This window comes from Impatiens glandulifera, chromosome 1, assembly GCF_907164915.1.
Source record: "Impatiens glandulifera chromosome 1, dImpGla2.1, whole genome shotgun sequence".
NCBI classification, from domain to species: domain Eukaryota; kingdom Viridiplantae; phylum Streptophyta; class Magnoliopsida; order Ericales; family Balsaminaceae; genus Impatiens; species Impatiens glandulifera.
Genome location: NC_061862.1, coordinates 103,504,164 through 103,526,307, shown reverse-complemented (window position 1 = coordinate 103,526,307; position 22,144 = coordinate 103,504,164). Strand labels below are relative to the sequence as shown.

General features: G+C 29.7%; 1 protein-coding gene across 1 annotated transcript; it reads left to right on the top strand.

Moving 5' to 3' along the window:
• The first annotated feature begins 18,040 nt into the window (after positions 1 to 18,040).
• LOC124922680 (protein LEAD-SENSITIVE 1) lies at positions 18,041 to 19,745 on the top strand. The gene is made up of 3 exons (XM_047463398.1): positions 18,041 to 18,342; positions 18,433 to 18,610; positions 18,914 to 19,745. The coding sequence occupies exons 2-3, from the start codon at positions 18,517 to 18,519 to the stop codon at positions 19,624 to 19,626; spliced, it is 807 nt and encodes a 268-aa protein (XP_047319354.1). The 5' UTR covers positions 18,041 to 18,342; positions 18,433 to 18,516; the 3' UTR covers positions 19,627 to 19,745.
• The last annotated feature ends 2,399 nt before the right edge of the window (positions 19,746 to 22,144 follow it).

Sequence of the window (22,144 nt, the reverse complement as noted above, 5' to 3'; positions counted from 1 at the left end):
TTAAATAAGGTTAATAAGTTGATTGGCAATTTGAATTTGTGGCTAGATAGGGATATTTTAGGTTGGATTAATTGGGCTCTATTTTATTTTATGACTTGAAAGTGTGAAGGAAGTATTCATTCCTGTCAATTTTTAATGAAACATGAATCTTTAAAGATATAGAGACTCATGGGTGTACTATTTTGTCTTTTTATAAATATAATATTAATTATATTTAACATTCCATTCTCTTATGATCCCTTTGCTTGTTTTATACTACTACAATTTTTTGATTAGAAAGTAAATTGTTTGATTTAAATATTTTAAAAAATATTTTATTATTTAAGACATTTAGAAACTCTTTTTAAAAGAGGAATTGAGTTTGGAGTAAATATAGATAATATAATATTATAAAATATAATTTAATTAGAAGTATGTTGATAAATTTATTATTAGTTTTAATTAATTGTTTTAATAATTCAATAAAAATAAATAATTGACAATCTATTATTATTCAAATTAAACAATTTGTCTCCACAAAGTTATTAATTTGAATATAAAACAATTGATGTAATAGGTATAATACTCCGTATACCTTTAACTAGGTTGTAAATATCTTCCTGTATATAATTTTGTTTGAAGTTGTCTTTAAAAATTTATTTTTATTTGAAATTATTCTTTATATATTTATTTTTGTTTGAAATAGTTATACTATTTAAAACAATAACATAACTTTAAGTAATTTTTATTTAATAGTCAAAATTTAAACACTCTTGATAACTAATTTAAATCATCGTCTATGGTTCTAACTAGGTTGTGTTTCTCATATTTGAATAAGAGTTTAGTTTGACTAATAAACTCATTTCGTACTCAAATTACATTCATTCTCACTCAGGTATATTCGTCATTTTGGTGTAAGTCTTGTATAACTGACCGATTCAAACATATTACGGGTTTGTATTACGATAATATATTTTATATTTTGTATTTATACCATATTATTTACATTTTAACTATATGATTATTAGATATTCTTCTCTCTTTTAACATTAATATATTTATTGCTTAGAAATGATTTTGAGAGCACAACACAAACACACAATATCTAAATATAAAAGAGACGAATGAGTGACAACCTCGTATTCTTCTTAGTCTACAACATTGTTGTATAGAAATAAAATAGAGTAGACGCGTCGTCGTTTGAGAATGAAATTGAAAAAAGTCATCTCAAGAAAATGTGAAAGTTTTATCCGCAATAAGACTTAGGGGAAAAAATATATATACTGCTGTAAACCCCAGAAAAACCCTTTATATTCGATTTCCGTGAAAAGCTCGAGGTTCGAGATTTCAACCTCAGTTTGCGTGTCAAGAATTTTCTTTTAAAATAAAACATTATTTAAAAAAAATCATTTTAATTCATTTAAATTAATTAAAATAATAATTAACTTTGGAGTTCAATTTTAAATAATCCGGGAATTTATAATAATCAAATCACAATTTGATTTTTTAGAAAATCCGTTATTTTAAATTAATTAAACATAAATAATTTAAAAGATTATTTAATTTAAAACAGAGTCGCCAATTGATTTTTGAAAATCAATTAAAGTTAGCATACGTATACAAATGTATTGACCAAAATTTTCTTTTATTTCGTAATTTTGGTGATGTTCGGTCTCTACATATAAAGTTGGCTTTTAAAAATCGATTATATAACGTTTGAGTTTTAACCGATTATTCTTTCGGTCCCAAGCATGCGTAAAATTTGTGCGTTATTTAAAATATTGAAACAACAATATTTAAATGCTGGTACATGTTGCTGATGATTGCTTAGGGAGGAAATACACGAAGAATATCAGTTATTTTAAAAGTCATTAGAGTTTAGAAATAAACACCAAACGAGCCTTTGTCGAAATATTTTTTTGGAAATATCACAAAAACATTTTAAAAACATTTTTTAATTTTTTGGAATTTTGAGAAAATATTTGGAGTCCCAAAATTACAAAAATAATTTTAAATTTTGAAAAGGGAAGCAAACAGGCCTTAGGACCGGAGTCCTAATCCTTGGGTTCGTTTTTATCGGTCAAGGTCAATGGACCCTTAGTCCGGGTTGAGGAGCCTCTCGCCCGAGGCTCGGGATCTTCGGTCTGAGTGTCGAAGTCCCCCGGTCTAGGTTCTAGGGACTTTCAGTCCCTAGCTGATATTACCAGTCTAGGTGTAAAAACTTATCGGTCATAGGTTAGCTCTAGGCTGTCCCTCGGTCGAGGTGTATAAACCTCTCGGTCATGGGCTAAATCTAGGCTAAGTCCCTCGGTCCTAGGCTCCGGAGCTCTAGATCCTAAGTTTAGGATTCTTGGTCCCAAAGTTAGACTTCTCGGTCTAGAGGTTCATTAGTCTCGGTCCTAGGTGAAAATCCTAAGTCGGATTTCTCGGTCCTACCTCAAGAACATCGGTCGGACCTCACGATCCTAGTTCAAGAACATCGGTCATAGGTTAAGAATACTAGTCATAGGTTTTAATTTCTCGGTCCTACGTTTGAATTCATTGGTTTTAGGTTTTGGTCCGGACCAAGGATCCTTGGTCGGATCTCTCGATCCTAAGCTAATAAGCCTTTATCCTCAAGAACACCAAAGGTTCATTTTTTTTATTTTTTTTAGCTTGGTTCTTTGATCCAAGGGTTTGAGTAGCTTCACAAAGCTCCCAGGAATATGTTGATTATTATCTCAATGTATGAATCAACCTAGATGATAATTAATTTGTTCAAAATAAATTGTGATAAAAAATCGGGTTTTTGATTTTAAAGATGTTTTGAAGTGTAAGGAGTTATCCAATAGTTTTCTTATACTATATATATACTTGATTGATACAAAAACAAGAACACTGTCTATTTGTTTTGACCAAATCAAGAACTCAAAATTTTCAATTATTTTGAAAATTTTGATTTTGATCAAACATGATCCAAACAGTTGCCCGACATCATTACAATCATGTTGGGAAGCTTTCTAAGCTGTAATCCAACCGAATTAACCCAAAAATAGCAAACCGTTTTTCTTATTTTGAAAATTCAAATATGGGTTTTTGTTGTTTAGATCGATTGATTAGTTCTATCTTATCCAGATAGTTTCTAAATGATCTTAAGATCGATCTCCATCCATAAAACACCGTAAACAACAAGCATACAAGCTTATGCAATTTGAAATATAAATATTTCAAATTCAAACTATAAATATGAATTAGAGGGTGTTTGGAACTTTACCAAGGATTGGAGAACACTTCTTGATCCTTAGGAAATTTTTTGGGATGCTCATATCTAAGCTTTAAGGCTTCAAATGGATTTTCAAAAAGTTTAGAAGCTTTGAGCTCAATGGCGGATTTTCTGTAAATCGCGATTTAAGAATGGAGATTAGATTCTCTACCTTGGGAACGACTCAAGGGTCTATTTATAGTTTCTCCGAGTCAGTGGAGGCTTCTAGTTGCCTGAATCGGCCAAGCTATTCTTGGATTAAGTCACCGAAATAGGGATTAATCATCCCTATTTGATAGGGAGAAATGATCACCATCGTAGGGTGATAATTCTAGGCTTTAAATTAGTTGAAAATGTTGACTAACGAGGGAGTTCTAAAAAGATATGATTAAAGAAGGGTCTTTGATCTTATCTTCTTCGGTGTCGCGTTGGAGACGAAGATGACGCTCAAAACGATGTAGTTTTGAGCGTATTCAGGCGTTCCGTTGGCATTCCATCCAACGTCGTTGTGTTTAGTGGTCCATTAGCGTCCTAGCTAACGGAGCGTTAGCCAATGTGGTGTCTCACGTGCGCGCTTCTCCTCGATTACAACAGGCTACACGGAGCGCTCTAAGGCGTTGGATGCGGTTCCAACGTCCATCTGATGAACGCGACTCCTGCTGTAACTATTTCTTCTATTTTCGGCTACTCCCGATTACAGATTTAATTTTGTTTAAACCTTAAGGGTTTGTTTGAAATCGATTTTTATTTCACTCTTTTGGCTTTAATTTTGATATTTTTAAATATACAAAATATTAAAATAAATATAACAAATATTTTACCAATTTATTTTACTTTATTTTTATATTTTAGGGTTAAATAAATAATTGTAGATGAAATGGATACAACAATTCATTCTAAATTATTTATTTTTATCCCTTAATTTTTCTAAAATTATTTTAAAATAAATGAATACAACATTTATCTCAAATAATTTTATTTTATTATTTTGACCATTTCCCTCAATTATCACAATAATTAGTCTAATTAATTGTTTTAATTGGTTTTTGTCCATGAGGTTAATTATTTTGATTATATTCATTTAAAAATAAGTCAAAATAATTATTTTAATATTATAAATTGGAGTATAGATTTTTAGTATGATTATATAAGAGGAATTTGTGCATATTTTCAATACAAATTAACGTTTTATAACATTTTAAATGTTTTTAGATAATTATAGTATAAATTCAAACAAAAATAAATATGTATAATGAGTAATTTTAAACAAAATAAATGTACAAGAACAATTTCAAATAAAAATAAATGTATAAAGAGCAATTTAAAATAAAAATAAATGTACCATGAGCAATTAAAAAAACATATGAGGAGTTAAAACAATATCATGTAGAAAGATAATACAAACTTAATTAAATATAAGAATATCAATTCTTACATTAGAAATGATATCAACTCTTCTAGCCTAGCGGCAGAGATGTATATCCAGCCTCCTTGAGGTCCTGAGTTTGAGCTCGGTATGCGACAAATTTTACGTCTAATTAAATGGTTAAGTATGTTTCCGGGTTATATGTTTAACACGCGGTGATTAGTATTCGGTGTCAATTCTTATTACAAGATAATAAATGATGATTTAAATTGAGTAGGCGACAAATTGAGATTTTGTGTTCATATATCTTAATAAATTGATTATAAACAATAAAAAAAATTGAGATAAATTGGTCCAAACTATGTTAAAACTTTTGTATATTTGTTTTTATTGACAAAAACAAAACAAAAAAAAGGTTAAGAAAGTGTTTGAGAGAAAGATAAAAGTGAAGAAAATGTGATTGTGTTTGACAGTTTGTTAACGAGTTGTATGTTCCAATGATTTGTTGGTTTTAGTCTATGTATCAAGAAGGTGGGTTGGATGAACGAGTTCAAATTGCATAAAAAACTTTGAGTATATAAAATTTTATTTTACTTTTTTTGTGAAGGTTTTTAAATATAGGGATGTATATAAGTTTTGATATGAATAAATATCAATCTTTTAGGATAGATATAATGTATTAATAAAAAAATTGTTTATTATATTTTCAGTATTTCATTTTAATTTTTTAAAATTAATTTTAAAATGTGAATTATTGTACAGATGGTATAATATATATATTAAAAGTTGAAGGGACAATTTGTTTAAAAAATTAATTTGAAGGTTAAAAGTAACGATCGAAGTAATTAGAGAGTCGCCCATATAATTTGTCCATATATATAATATATTTAAATAAAGTTTTTTTTTTTCATTTATCAGGTCAGGTATGATTAATAATTTTGATATATATATATATATATATATATATATATATATATATATATATATATATATATATATATATATATATATATATATATATATATATATATATATATATATATATATGAGTAAATTGATATTTATGTTCCATTGTTTACCTTTACATAAATTTGAAATGTTTTATTAAAAATAAAATAAGATTAAAACTCTCTTCAACCTAAAAACTCATTTTTAAACTCAAAACAATATTTTCGGAATATTATGTTTTACACTCATTTTTTAAATATCACTTATATATTTATCAACTTTACTAATTAAATCTCAATATTTTTTCAAACTCACGCCCATTAATTTTTTCTGATAAAATTAATAATTTAAAAAAAAATAAACATATAAAAAATTATATATATATATATATATATATATATAAATTAAACATATAAAAACATTATATAAAAAAGTTCAACATATAAAAACATTATATAAAAAATTAAACATATACAAAAATTATATAATAAATTAAACATATACAAAAATTATATAAAAAAAGTTAAATATATAAATTTACATAGTCTAATAATTAGAGGACTAATTTATCATTTTAAAAAAATATGGGTTTATGAATAATGTAAACACATATTTGTATTAGACCATCTTCAACCCATAAACTCATTCTCAAACCCAAAATGCAGTAAACATTCCACCAAACAGTAATTCATCTCCAACCCAAAAACCCATTCTCAAACCCAAAAGAATATTCTTAGAATATTTTTTCTTACACTAACTTTTTAACCTTATTAATATTATCTATATATTTATCAACTTTACATATTTAACCCCAATCTTTTCTCTTTCATTTAATAAAATTAAAATAAAATTAATTATATATCAATAATTCATAAACAACAAAATAATTGTAACACATTTAAATAAACAAACATATTATATTAAAACAAACCTTGTTAACATATTATAAGATAATTTATAAAATTATAATTATAAAATATAAGTTAAAAATATAAAGTAAATTATAAAATATAAAATAAATTAGATTAAATTTCAAATATAATAAATTTAATGATTTAATTATATATTTAGAAAACAATTTAACTTTTTATCTTAAAAATAAAAAAATATAAGTTGAAGGATTAATTTAAATGTAAAAAAATTAAAAGTTAAAATATATATATATATATATATATATAACCTAAGAGCCATTTTTTAAAAATGACAAAATGCAGTATGAACAGTCCAAACGCATATATTGGAGGAGAGAGTAAAAAAACTCATTTTGAGTTTTTTTCCAGTACGGTTGGAGAAAAAAAGGGCACCCCAAACGCATTATAGGTGCCCGTTGGAGATGGTCTTAAAGGGTTTTTTTTCAGTACGGTTGGAGCAAAAAAGGGCACCCCAAACGCATTATAGGTGCCCGTTGGAGATGGTCTTAAAAGGAGAAAATGATAATGATGAAAAACTCCAAAATAAGTTTACATAAACATTTGAGTTGGTGATGATTTAAGTCTTAAACTTTCAATATAACATATATTTTATTAATAAAAGATTATAACCAACTAAGTTATATAATTGTTATATTTTAAATTTAACTAAATACTTTTATATACAAATGTAAAGGAACTTTTAATATTTTTATTTTATTTTATAAATTTTCATAAATTTTATTTTTTTAATAGTAGAGAATGAAATTTTTTAATGTAATTTAGTGATTTTTTAAAATTAATAATCATATAAATTATTATTCATATTTGTCTTTATTTATTGGCGGGGAGGTATATAAAGAAACGAATTAGTTCCTTCAATAAGGAATGTTCATTCAAAAATTAAAATTAAAAATGATATATATATTAAACTTGTTATAAATTATAATATTATAATACCAAATAATATTATGTTTCAAATATAACCAAATATTTTATAAAAATTTGCATAATAGTAGGTTTTATGAAATGACCCTAATAATGACACTCATTTGGGAAATGACCAGCGCGGGATAAACTTTGTCAATATGACAATTCGAATGAAAATGCCCATTCGCGAGACGCAACCGGATGCCTTGTAAAAGTCTAAAATTTCCTTCATATTTAATATACTTTCTTCCCTTTCTCCCATTTTTTTTCTTTTATTTCTTCCTTGTTCTCTCTCTTCTCGGTCTTCTCCTCCTTCTCTCTAAAAACCTAAATGACGAATAGCCCGACGACGGAATCACAGCAAAGGCAACCATGAGCGTTCAAGGACACAACGACGCAATCATGAGCATATGGGTGATGGATGGTACTGGTATGCTTCCTTATCCTTCGCTCATTGTTATTTATTTCTTGTTTGAACGCATAATAGGTATTTAGGGATTGGTATACTAGTATTATACTTCCGTCGCGAGACGTGCGTGTCGTTGCATCTTGCAACATAGTTGTTTATTGGTATACTTATATAAATGGTGTCGTTGCATCTTGCGATGGACTGTTGCGTCTCGCGATGCGCGGTTGCATCTCGCGATGCGCGGTTGCGTCTCGCGATGGACGGTTGCATCTCGCGATTGATGGTTACGTCTCGCGACCAGATCATTAAGCATTTCAATGGAACGATTGCATCTAATAGTGATACTGTTTTCAATTGAAGCTGAAATATTTATAACATATAATAAAGAGTGGACAGTTGCAGCTGATGGTGCTAGGTCTTTCTTTGCAAAATCATGCAAAACTTTGGATACACCCCAAAATACTACATTTTCCGAATTAGTTGATATTATCTATCATAAGATTAACGTGTAAAAGTCTACATATGATCTAGTGATTGAAGTCGTGTATGATGTTCCGCCAAATATTCCCCCTGTTGTTATTGATGAAGATGAGGATTTGAGCACATATTTATCACAGTTGATTTCGGGTCGCACTTCGTCACCACTGTGTGTCTCTATAGTAAAAAATTCATAACATGACAAAATGCAAAGCAGTGATGCCTGCACCATCTATTGCAAGAGCATTATCATCTCAGCAGCATTAACCATCATCTCAGCAGTATGAGCCTTTAGCTTGAACTTGAATTTGTGATATTGTGACTATTGAATGATGACGAGTTACTCTCAAAGCAGCTTGGTTTTACATTGAAAGTTTCTCCAAATCTGTATTGTCGGTAAGACATGTTACTCAATTTAATTTCCTACCTTCCTGCAATACAAACTTGAAGTTACTCTAAAAGCAACCTAGTTTTACATTGAATTTTTCTCCAAGACCGAGACGCAACCGCGAGATGCAATTGCGAGATGCATGATTTTTAAATTTTATGCATGTTTTGATAGAATAAATATGTTTATGTTTGTTAGTTGGATAATCGCGAGACGCATGATTTTTAAATTTTATGCAAGTTTTGATAGAATAAATATGTTTATGTTTGTTAGTTGGATAATTGCGAGACGCAATCTGTTAATGAATCTTAGAATAATTAATTAATTATATAAGCTTCTTAAAAGATTATTTTCACTTTCAGCATATCATTTTTAATAATAATCATTTTATAATGATATAATAGTTTTAATATTTATAAAAGGATATTCTAAGTCTTTAATATAAATTTTAAAAATTGAGTATGTTTTTTTTAATTTTAATGTTTTAAGAAAACACAAAAAAAAAGAAACTCAAATTACACAATTCTATTTTAATATGTTTATGTTTATTCAGTTGGATAATCGCGAGACGCAATCAACAATATTACATTGTGTTGTTGATTTCACAAATGTTTGGATTAACATTACATCAACAATATTACAAATGTTTGATAAATAAGCTATGGTTCTACTAGTTGATGGAATAACCTGACCACCCACTTTTGTCTCCAAAAATTCATCTTATCTGAGGTCACTTGTTCCACACTTAGGTTTGCAGTCAAGTACTTCATATACATGTAGGTTAATTAGATGTTTGCAGCGGAATAATTTATAGATCTAATCTAAATATCTAATCATATGATCATGCATAATTGATAGAATCATGATATATAGTTTATAGAAATATACCTTTGATGCGTGAACCGGATCAGATCTGGTAGTAATGAATAATCGAGAGCCCCACGTGTTGCTCCTCTACTTGGTCCACACGAGCCCGACTAGATCTCTTTACTTTCGGCTGCTAGGACGATAAAGACAAAGAGGAAACAATCCAATTGCTAGATTAAAAGATGATTTCTTCCTCTTGGAGTTCTCACCGTAATATAGCAAAAGCCGTTTTAAAAGAGGAACAATTCTCTCTCTATTTACTTCATTTTCTTACAGATAAGTGAATCCTTTTGTATTAAATAAAATTCCATAATTAACCAATAATTATATATTATTTTATTTCACAAATAAATAATATTTCTTATTATTAATAATATCTAATATGTATTAATTATATATTATTTTATTTCACAATCTTAACTCCAAAATTAGCCATTAATTATATATTATTTTATTTCACAATCTTAACTCCATAATTAACCATTAATTATATATTATTTTATTTCACAAATAAATAATATTTCTTATTATTAATAATATCTAATATGCATTAATTATATATTATTTTATTTCACAAATAAATAATATTTCTTATTATTAATAATATCTAATATGTATTAATAATTAATCATCTTTCCCGTTTATCTAGTCGGTCAACTCTAAGTGTGTGACCTCATAGGACCCGATTATAATAGTTATAGGTTTAACCCCATTAATTGTAGTTGGCTTCTAGCAAAGCACTACGACTCCTAAAATAATCGGATTAAATTATATTTGTTAATTTTTCCAATCCAAGTTTAGTCATTGCACATTAAATTAAATGACACAATTCCTTCAATCTCCCACTTGTCCTTAAACAAGTGTGCAATATAAGATACTTTTGTCTCTTAATGTCTTATTTGATGATATGGTAACATTCATACCTTTCTATCAAATATGTTTCTTAAACTCTGAGTTTTGAACTGTCAATTAAACGGATGATTCATATTAATCCATCCGAGCATGGCCATGCATTTTCAGTTCTCGCTCTTCAAGTGGCCGAGACACCATTCCTGTTCAATGTATCACAGTATACATGAAGTAGGAGGACTTCTCCATTCTTGTATGATTATGGCTCCCACTCAATTTTTAGCAATCCCAACTACTGCCTTTATAACTCCCTTTTACGGAAAGCGTTTAACAGTGTCAAAGAAATACCAATCATCAAGTGAGGCCACAACATACTCATGTTTGAGGAATCTACTAAACATGGTTTAACTTAAAACTCTACAATCTCTTTTGGAGAGTCTTAAGGTGGGTCAGTCTTACATGTATCATCCATACACATATATGTAATTGACTAGACATCTCCATGTCCTTATAGCCCATGAAACCTGACGCTATCAGTCAGCTTACAATATAGTAACTTATAAAATCATCTATGTCCATTTGATGATTTTAAACTATAGACTTTTAATAATTCAAAACTTCATTTCACTTAATGGGGTTTCATTCACCAGAACACTTAAGGTGATCCCATTTGTTAATAATGAATTATTTGGACATATTATTCAATATCGATAAAAACAATATAAATAAGGATGAAATATCATATATCATAAAATCATCAAGTCAAACATAAAACTGGTGTCTAATACTCATAAATACATAATGTAATACAAAAGCAAACTCAAAGCCATTCTCCAATGTGCTTGAGACCCTTAGCCCTAGTGTGACTCTCATGCTTGGGCCTAGGCATAGGTTTGGTTAATGGATCTACAATGTTGTCATCAGTATGCACCTTACACATCCTAATATCACCCATAGTGATGATGTGTCGAATAAGGTGATACTTTCTCATAACGTGTCTGGATTTGGAGCTCGAACTCGGTCTCTTTGCCTGAGCTATGGCACCATTGTTGTCAAAATAGATGTCGATGGGCATTGAAATGCTAGGAACAACACTGAGTTCATCTAGGAACTTCCTCATCTAAACAGCCTCCATTGCTGCTTCACTAGCAGCAATGTACTCAGCCTCTGTTGTAGAATCTGCTATAGTACCTTGCTTGGAGCTCTTCCAGCTCACAGCTCCTCCGTTAAGGATAAAGACATAACCCGATTGAGACTCAAAGCCATCTCGGTCAGTCTGAAAGCTTGCATCAGTATAGCCTTGTACGATCAATTTTTCATCTCCCCCATATACTAAGAAATCATCCTTTGTTCTTCTTAAGTACTTCAGGATATTCTTAGCCGCATTCCAATGTGCTTCTCCAGGACTTGATTGGTATCTGCTACACATGCTCAAAGCATATGCAACATTTGGACGTGTACATACCATGGCATACATGATAGATCCTATGGCAGAAGTATATAGGATCTTGTTCATTTTCTCAAGCTCAGCAGGTGTTTTAGGACACTGCGTCTTGCTGAGATATACACCTTGTTGAATGGGTAAAAATCCCTTCTTGGAATCTTGTATCTTGAATCTATTAAGAATCTTATCAATATAAGTTCCTTGACTTAATCCAAGAAGCCTCTTAGATCTATCTCTATAGATCTTAATTCCAAGTATGTACTCGACCTTTCCTAAGTCTTTCATTGAGAAACATTTCTTCAGCCATTCTTTTACGGACTCTAGCATCGGAATGTCATTCCCAATAAGTAGTATGTCATCCACATACAAGACTAAGAAGGCTGTCTTACTCCCACTAAACTTCTTATAAACACAAGGATCCTCTTCGCATCTAATGAATTCAAACTCTTTGATCTTTTCATAAAATCGAAAGTTCCAACTCCTCGATGCTTGCTTAAGTCCATAAATGGACTTCTTAAGCTTGCATATCTTCCCAGCATAATTTGGATCTTCAAAACCTTCAGATTGTGTCATGTACACATCCTCTTCCAAAAAACCATTTAGAAAAGCGGTTTTGACATCCATTTGCCATATCTCATAGTCATAATATGCAGCAATAGCTAGGATTATCCTAATGGATCTAATCATGACAACTGGTGAAAATGTCTCGTCATAGTCTATACCATGAATTTGTCTAAAGCCTTTGGCAACTAGTCTTGCCTTGTAAACAGATGCATTTCCATCCTTGTCATTTTTGACTTTGAAAATCCATTTGTTTCCTATGGGTTTTACCCCATCTGGAAAATCTATCAAGTCCCATACTTGATTTTCAAACATCGAATCCATTTCAGACCTCATGGCGTCAAGCCATTTATTAGAGTCTGGACTCGTCACTGCTTGCTTATAGGTCGAAGGCTCACTATGTTCTAGCATAAGAACATCAAGGCTTACATTTAAGATGAAATCATCATAACGTCTTGGTTGTACCCTTGGCCTTTCCGATCTACGAGTGGGTTCAACTTGTTCAACAACTAAATCCGGAACATGATCTACAACTGTTTGTAGATCCTCTTGTTCTGGTTCTTGGATGTTCTGAGGCCCTGAGCTTTAAAAGTAATCATCTCTACATCGACATCATCCATGTCATTTTGTTGTTGAGTTTGTTGCTCTTCATCATCTTGAACTGTTCAAGATGAACATTTCTCCCACTTGACTTGTTGGAAATGAACTCTCTTTCCAAAAAGACACTATCCCTTGCAACAAACACCTTTTGCTGAGTTGGATTGTAGAAGTAATATCCAAAACTTCCTTTTGGATACCCTATAAAAAAGCATTTATCTGATTTTAGGGCAAGCTTCTCTATTTGTAAACGCTTTATATAAGCTTCACATCCCCATATTTTCAGAAAAGACAACTTTGGAACATTTTTAGTCCATATCTCATATGGAGTTTTGTTTACAGTTCTTGAAGGAGTCCTATTTAGTGTAAGTACAGTGGTAGTGAGGGCATATCCCTAGAAGGATACCGGAAGATTAACAAAACTCATCATTGATCGGACCATGTCTAACAAAGTCATGTTTCTCCTTTCAGACACACCATTTAGCTGAGATGTTCCTGGGGTAGACAACTGTGTGACTATCCCACAGTTTTTCAAATGATGATCAAATTCGTGGCTCAAGTACTCACCACCACGATCAGATCGAAGTGCTTTTATTTTCTTGCCACTTTGAGTCTCTACTTTGTTTTGAAATTCCTTGAACTTTTCAAAGGACTCTGATTTATGTGACATAAGGTAAATATACCCATATCTACTCATGTCATCAGTAAATGTGTTGAAGTATCCATAGCCACCTCTAGCTTTAGTGCTCATTGGACCACATACATCAGTATGTATTACGCCCAGTAATCAGTAGCCCTTTCAAACGTTCCTTTGAAAGGTGACCTTGTCATCTTGCTCATCAGACATGATTCACATGTATCAATGGATTCAAAATCCATGTCTTTTAGAAGCCCATCTCTGTGGATCTTCTTCATGCGATTCGCACTAATGTGACCCAATCGACAATGCCATAGGTAGGCCTCACTCAAACTATTTAATTTTTGTCTTTTGTTATTTATGTTATACAATTCTGATTTGAGATCCAATACAAAGAGTCCATTACTCATTGGAGCAGTCGCATAGAAAATATCATTCTTAAAAACATAAATATTTCCATTTTTAATGTTAAATTCAAAACCTTCAGAATGTAATACAGCAACCGAAACAAGGTTCTTAGTAATGCAAGGAACATAATAACAATTATTTAGTTCTAATATTAAACCAGAAGGTAAAGATAGACTTAAATCTCCTACGGTAAGTGCAGCAACACTTGCTCTATTTCCAACGCGCAGGTCTATCTCTCCTTTCTTCACTTGTCTTTTATTTCTAAGTCCCTGCACATATGAAATAATGTGAGCACCACATGCAGTATCTAATACCCAAGTAGGACCATTATTTAATGTGAGAACATCGGTTGTCATAATCTCAATAACATAAATACCTGAAGTGGAACTCACAGTCCCGTTCTTCTTGTCTTCTAGGTACTTGGGACAATTTCTTTTCCAGTGTCCATTGGCCTTGCAGTAAAAACAATCATGATCAGCAGTCATCTTTGGCTTCTCACCACCCTTGGGTTTGGCAACTTGCTTGCCTTTCCCTTGGTTATTGTTCTTTTTCTTAGCCACCTTCTTAAACCCCTTCCCATTGTTGACATTTAGAACTTCCTTCTTCTTGTCATCAATAATATTGCCTTCAGCATTTTTAAGCATGTTATGGAGCTCATTCAGATCATGCTTTAGACCATTCATATGGTATTGCATTCTAAATGGTGCAAAACCATCATGTAAGGATCTAAGAACAATATCAGTGGCCAACTCTTGGTCATGTGGGGTCCCCAGATTTTCCATCCTCTTAAAAAGCCCAGTCAGGCTAATCACATGAGGACTCACTGGTTTTCCCTTCACAAGCTTGCTATCAAGTATAGCCTTGTGAGTCTCACATCGCTCTATCCTTGCCTAATCCTGAAACAACGTTTTCAGTTCAGTTATGATAGTATAAGCATCAGAATGCAAAAACCTCTTTTGCAATTCAGGCTCCATTGCAGCTAGCATGAGGCAAGTAACAAGTAATGCTTCAGTTTTCACCCGAGTTGATGTTGCCTTCTCCTCATCTGATGAGGTTCCGGTCACAGTAGGGATAGGGGTAGTTAGGACGTCCTCACGTCCCTCAGACCTGAGAATAATTCTCAGATTCCTTTCCCAATCAAGGAAGTTCGTTTCATTGAGCTTGTTTTTCTCAACAATTGAGCGCAGAGAGAATTTCAAATTATCGTTCGACATATTCTACAGAATATAAATGACATACAAATCAGTTTATGTTTTGAAATTTGCAAAATACTTATAATTGAACAATTTAAAATAAGTGAATGCACATTTTATTCAAGTTTTTATAATCCCTTATGAATAAAATAATTCCAAGATCCCATTACAGACAATCCCAAACGTAATTTTGCACTGCCTTAGGTCTTGTGTGTTCAAGGTAAGTAACAATTACTAATTATAACTTCTTATAATTCTTGATTGATGATCCACATCCAATGTAGGATTCATCCCCATGCCTCATGATCCAAAACTTTTCCTTTTGGTCTCTTGTTGAGTACAACCGTATCAAGGTTTATGAATCCCCGTATAGATTCATCCTCAGGAGCCTAAGGTTGAGGAAAGACACTCTCGCTTTTGCGAAACCTATCCAACCAAAACCATAAACTTCATGGGTCATGACACGGAAAGGCATTGCCCCAATTTTCTTTAGAAACTTAAGTTTTGACTGTCTTTTATTTATTAGTGAAAATTATTATAAATAAAAACAATGCAATGAAAATTGTGATCCTAGTATGGCCCTTAAGATGCAAAAAATATATATATATATATATATATATAAAGAATTAAACTTCTTTGGTCTCCATGCTTGCACCCTTCATGGATCTCCATCCTTGAACTTCATGGTTCTTATTTGTATTACATAATTATTTATAATAATATAATTATCAAAATAAATTACAAAATACATAACGATACGTAGACCGTGTTATAAGAAAACATAACGATGCTCAGATCGTATTTCTGGGCCATACTAAAAAAATATTAATCTTTAATAAGTGAGATTTCCTAACTTTTAGAAAACAAATATATCATATTTATTTGATCCAAATATTTATATAATCCAATGAAAATAAATATTTCTTTTATTTTCTTAAAGATAGTTTTACATCTTAATCTATGTAAAATTATATCATCGATATAGATCCGCATCAAAATTAACAGTTAATTTATTGATCCTTTCAATATATGCAACATTGCGCTCTGATACCACTGTAGGTTAATTAGATGTTTGCAGCGGAATAATTTATATATCTAATCTAAATATCTAATCATATGATCATGCATAATTGATAGAATCATGATATATAGTTTATAGAAATATACCTTTGATGCGTGAACCGGATCAGATCTGGTAGTAATGAATAATCGAGAGCCCCACGTGTTGCTCCTCTACTTGGTCCACACGAGTCCGACTAGATCTCTTTACTTTCGACTGCTAGGACGAAAAAGACAAAGGGGAAGCAATCTAATTGCTAGATTAAAAGATAATTTCTTCCTCTTGGAGTTCTCACTGTAATATAGCAAAAGCCGTTTTAAAAGAGAAACAATTCTCTCTCTATTCACTTTATTTTCTTGCAAATAAGTGAATCCTTTTGTATTAAATAAAAATCCATAATTAACCATTAATTATATATTATTTTATTTCACAAATAAATAATATTTCTTATTATTAATAATATCTAATATGTATTAGTTATATATTATTTTATTTTACAATCTTAACTCCATAATTAACCATTAATTATATATTATTTTATTTTACAATCTTAACTCCATAATTAACCATTAATTATATATTATTTTATTTCACAAATAAATAATATTTCTTATTATTAATAATATCTAATATGCATTAATTATATATTATTTTATTTCACAAATAAATAATATTTCTTATTATTAATAATATCTAATATGTATTAATAATTAACCATCTTTTTCGTTTATCTAGTCGGTCAACTCTAAGTGTGTGACCTCATAGGACCCGATTATAATAGTTATAGGTTTAACCCCATTAATCGTAGTTGGCTTTTAGCAAAGCACTACGACTCCTAAAATAATCGGATTAAATTATATATGTTAATTTGTCCTATCCAAGTTTAGTCATTGCACATTAAATTAAAGGACACAATTCCTTCAATACATTAGTATAAAGACACCACAATCTTCACTCCTCGCTGCTTTAGGGGAATTGTGTGTGTGGAAGTCTTTTGTATGGCATGGCATCTAAAGAAGGTAGAGGAAATGCAATCGCGAGACACAACTGTGGGGCAAAACCAACCACGAGACGCAACTGCGGGACAAAACCAACCGCGAGACGCAATCGATAACTATCAATTGATCAACAATCGCGACCGCTTCGCAAAGAAAATCAACATGAGACAGCACCGCATCCAACCTTATCAATAGGGACCCCATGCACATCTGCATTCAATCAAGGCAACGAATCAATTAAACACAAAACTCCTAAACATTCAGCTATAAAGGAAATAAGGGTTAAATTAATTTGTTCGCCGTTCGCAGTTGTCTTCGCCCGCGTGTTTGTGTTCGTCATTTGCGATGAAGAGAAGAAGAGAAAGGCAGCCGTCTTAGGGTTTAGAGTGAAGAAGAGCGAGAAGAGAAAGAATGGGAAGAAACAAATGAAAAAAAGGATTTTATAAGGATTGGGTTGCAAGACGCACGACAGGGTATTATAGTCTTTATACATTGATAAATCCATTTTTGTAAAGTTTTTTCGGCACTGATCAACTCCCATAAAGAGTCAACTATCAGGGTCATTCCTTAAAATTTCACCCTTACTAAGTTATTCACCACTATCACTGTTGTATTTGAGTCTTTAACATTATTTAAAAAAATGATTACATATTAAATTTAATGTCTTTTTATTATTATTGTATAGTTATGTAATTAAAAAAAGAAAGTAAAATAATGAATTCAAAATCCAAATAAATAGAAGGTTCTATTTTGTCCATTTGCCTTAGGGATATTTCCCTTCCTCCCTCCTCTAAAATAACAACCTCTCTCATTGGAGGAGAAAGAAAAATGATACATACTACTGTAACTGCTGTAAGATCTACACACCACGACGATGATACGACACCGCTTTGAATTCTACCTCGTCGGTGAAAGTGGAAGAACGGAATCCCAATATCAATGGTGCTGGTCGGAGAAAAGAGAAGCATGAATTCCATTTCCATTATAACTACCATTCGCATTGGATCCGAACAAACTTCGTCTTCTTCGTCAGTCAAAATCGCCATCATCGCCATCGCCATTGCCATATGTCATTGATTTAGGTAACGGTTGTTCATCAGTACTTCCTTTTTTTAATTCTAGGTCAACCGTACACTTCGATTGGAGCAGTTGAGAGTTTTTGCTCATTGCAGATGTCATCTATCTATCAAAGCTGCAATCTGACTTACTGAGCTTCTACAGAATTGCGCCATTTGAATCGATTTGTAGAGAGAGATATGGGCCTCCTAAGCAATAGAGTGGATAGAAACGAGATCAAACCAGGAAATCACATCTACACATACAGAGCCGTCTTTGCTTATTCTCACCACGGTTATCTCTCCCTCTCTCGTTGTTGATGTTGATGCAAAATTTGTGATTCCTGCTGTTTTCTCTTTGATCTTCGAGCTTTAATGATGAATTCATAGTTAGCAAGTAAAATTTCTCTTCGATCTTCAACCATTGGTCAGGACGTTGTGAATTTTTTACTCTGGAATTGAAAATCATGATGATTTAGTATTGATTTTAAGCTATTATGAATGATTCCTCTTGTTTTCTCTTTGTTCTTCGATCTTCAACTATACACCTCTTTGCTGTGAATTCTAGATCTGAGATTTGTTCATGGAAAACACACAGGTATATTTGTTGGAGGAAGTAAAGTAGTTCATTTCACACCACCACCGGCGAATTCAAATGATCCAGAAGGAGATACGAATGACGACGACGATTCATCATCATCATCATCGTGTACAACTTTCCCTGATTGCGGATTCAAGCAGCCGAAAAGCAGCGTAACCCTATCCTGCCTAGATTGTTTCCTTAAGGACGGATCACTCTACTTATTCGAATACGGAGTATCTCCATCTGCGTTCATCGCTAAAGTCCGCGGAGGTACTTGCACGATCGCATCCTCCGATCCGACTGAATCAGTGATCCATCGCGCGATGTATCTTCTTCAAAATGGATACGGAAACTACGATGTTTTCCAGAACAATTGCGAGGATTTTGCACTCTACTGTAAAACGGGATTGTTGAATGTTGACCGGCTTTCCGGTGGAGTTGGCCGGAGTGGGCAAGCTTCGTCTGTAATTGGGGCTCCTCTTGCTGCATTGGTTTCATCTCCGATGAGACTTTTGATTCCTAGTCCTTTTGGTGTGGCAACTATGACTGTTGGGATGTATTGTATGAGCCGATATGCTACTGATATTGGAGTTCGTTCTGATGTTGTTAAAGTTGATGTGGAAGATCTTGCCATGAACGATCAGGTAGAAGAAGAAGAAGAAGAAGATGAAGATGATGCAGAAGAAGAAGAAGAAGAAGAAGAATCTAAGAGGCTAATTACAATGTGAGAATCCATGTTCATCTTCTTCCATTGTTTGTTTGTTTTCATTTAGAACTTGAAACATCAAATGAACCATTTAAGTCTATATTCAACCACATTATTAAATACGTGTTTGTTTATTTGAAAAAATTATGTGAGATTAGAAATGCCACATTTTGTATTTGTGTTGTTGTTTTAGTTCTTTTGGGATAGTTTGGTTGGTGGTAAAAAGGGTATAACAATATTGGTATATAGTATAAACTATAGGAATAGTGTTTTAATATGGTGTTTTTTTTTAACAATTTTACTATTGATATAAATTTATACCCTTATATAATTTATACTTAATATTTGGTATAAAATAGTAACTAGTCCTTTAGATACAACACTTACTATACCATTTAATTTTTAATTTTTAATTATACACTTAGTATTATATATAACTTATTATTATATAATATATTAAATTTATTTTATTTTGTTTTAATAATATTATTATTATATATATATAATTATTGATATTTTTTAAATATTTCAATATTTTAATTAAAAAATATTTATTTATTTTTATAACGATAATTTTATTAATTCTTATTTTCTATATTACTTATATTATAAATAATATTTTTATTTTAGTTTATTTAATTACAGTTATTAATAATATTTAAATTAAATAAACATAATTTATAGTTTACATTATAATTAATTTTTTATATTTTAGTTTAAATTAAATTAATTATTAAATAATAACAATATAATAATTTATAATAATAAACAATAATATTTATAATATAAAGAAATATAAATAATAATAATTTTAAATTCATATTATAACTTATATTAAATTCTTATACTATATACCAAACACAAAATTATAATACCATATACAATTTATAAATTTTTTTTTTATAATTTATATCCAACAATAATAACATATACAACTTATATTACCATATATTATTTATATCTTGTTACAATTTATATCTCTATACAATTTATACCCTATATAATTTTTATCACATACCAAACGCTACCTCAGAATATAACAACCTCAGAATCTAACAAGGAATAAGGATAAGCATTGGACAGATTAATTTAAATTGGATTAATATTGGATTCAATTAAATTTGGATTTAATTATGATTATCCAAATAAAAATATATTATTCTCTCAATAATCTTTAACATAATTTTTACTTATTTAAACTTTACTCTTTTTAAAAATAAAAAATAATTAAAATCAAATTTTAATTAATTAATTAATTAAAATATTCAAAGAGTAATTTTTTTTAACAAAAGTAAATAAAATATTATTATATATAAACAAAATAATTATAAAATTCAAAATTTAATAATATTCTTTTTATAGTTAAGTTAATTAAACATATTAAGTAATTAAATAAAAAAAACGTTAAATTAAATTATTCAAATTATATCTAATCAAAATCTATATCTAATCAAAATTTAATTTGTATTAATCAATATGATAATTTGAGTTACGTGTATAAATATAATTTAAATTTAATATGAATCAAATAAAATATATGAATTTAAATATTAAGTTGGTGAAGGATTTGAAAGAAAAAAAAGTTAATATATATATAAATTCATTCTATAATAATATCTCATCTAAATTAATAATTTTTTTTTTACAAAAATAAATATTTTATATAATTTTTTACAATTTTTTTGTTTGTTGTTTAAACTTTAAATTATTGTTGAGTTTTGAATTTAGACTTTCCAGAAAAAGATTAATGGAGCTTAAATTGAGCTTTTGTTACTAAATACAGGTTGGTTGAGATATTATTTTGAAATATTATTTAATTACAGATATAATTATAAATTTATTAACATCCAAACTTAAATCATGAAGTTTATGTTCTTAATGTGATTATTTAACTTAAGTTTAATCAAAATAGGACTAAAGTGAGATTAATATAATATTAATATGTATAATTATTTCTACAAATAATATTTTTTTGTTAGGTAAAAATGTATATTTTTAGTTTAATTGAGCTTGTACTTATTAGGTTATTTTAATTATTTTAATCTCTAATGTTTGAGTATGTTTGCATAAGATTAAAAGCTCAGCTTATTAATTATTTATTTTTTTATATTTGTAATAAGATTTAATAATGAATATTATATATATATATATAATATAATGCTGTGTATATTTAAATATATATAAAATTTTAAAATATTAAACAATATAATTTTTGTAATACTTTTTTTTTATAAATAATTAATAATATATATCTCACTACTTAATTATATATTTATAATTATATATTTTCTATTTAAAATAATTTGAATTTTTTATTAGTTTAATTATAAATATTAATACATTACTTAATAAATAAAATTATATAAATATATTAGTTTCTATAAAAAAATATTAATAATATATAATTTTAAAATTTAATTAAATAAATAAATAAATAAGTAAATAAAAAAATTAAGAAAAAGAAATCTGATAAGTTTGAAAATGATTTTAAATTTTTTATTATGATTTATTTTTATTCATTTTTAAAATTCAAAAATAAA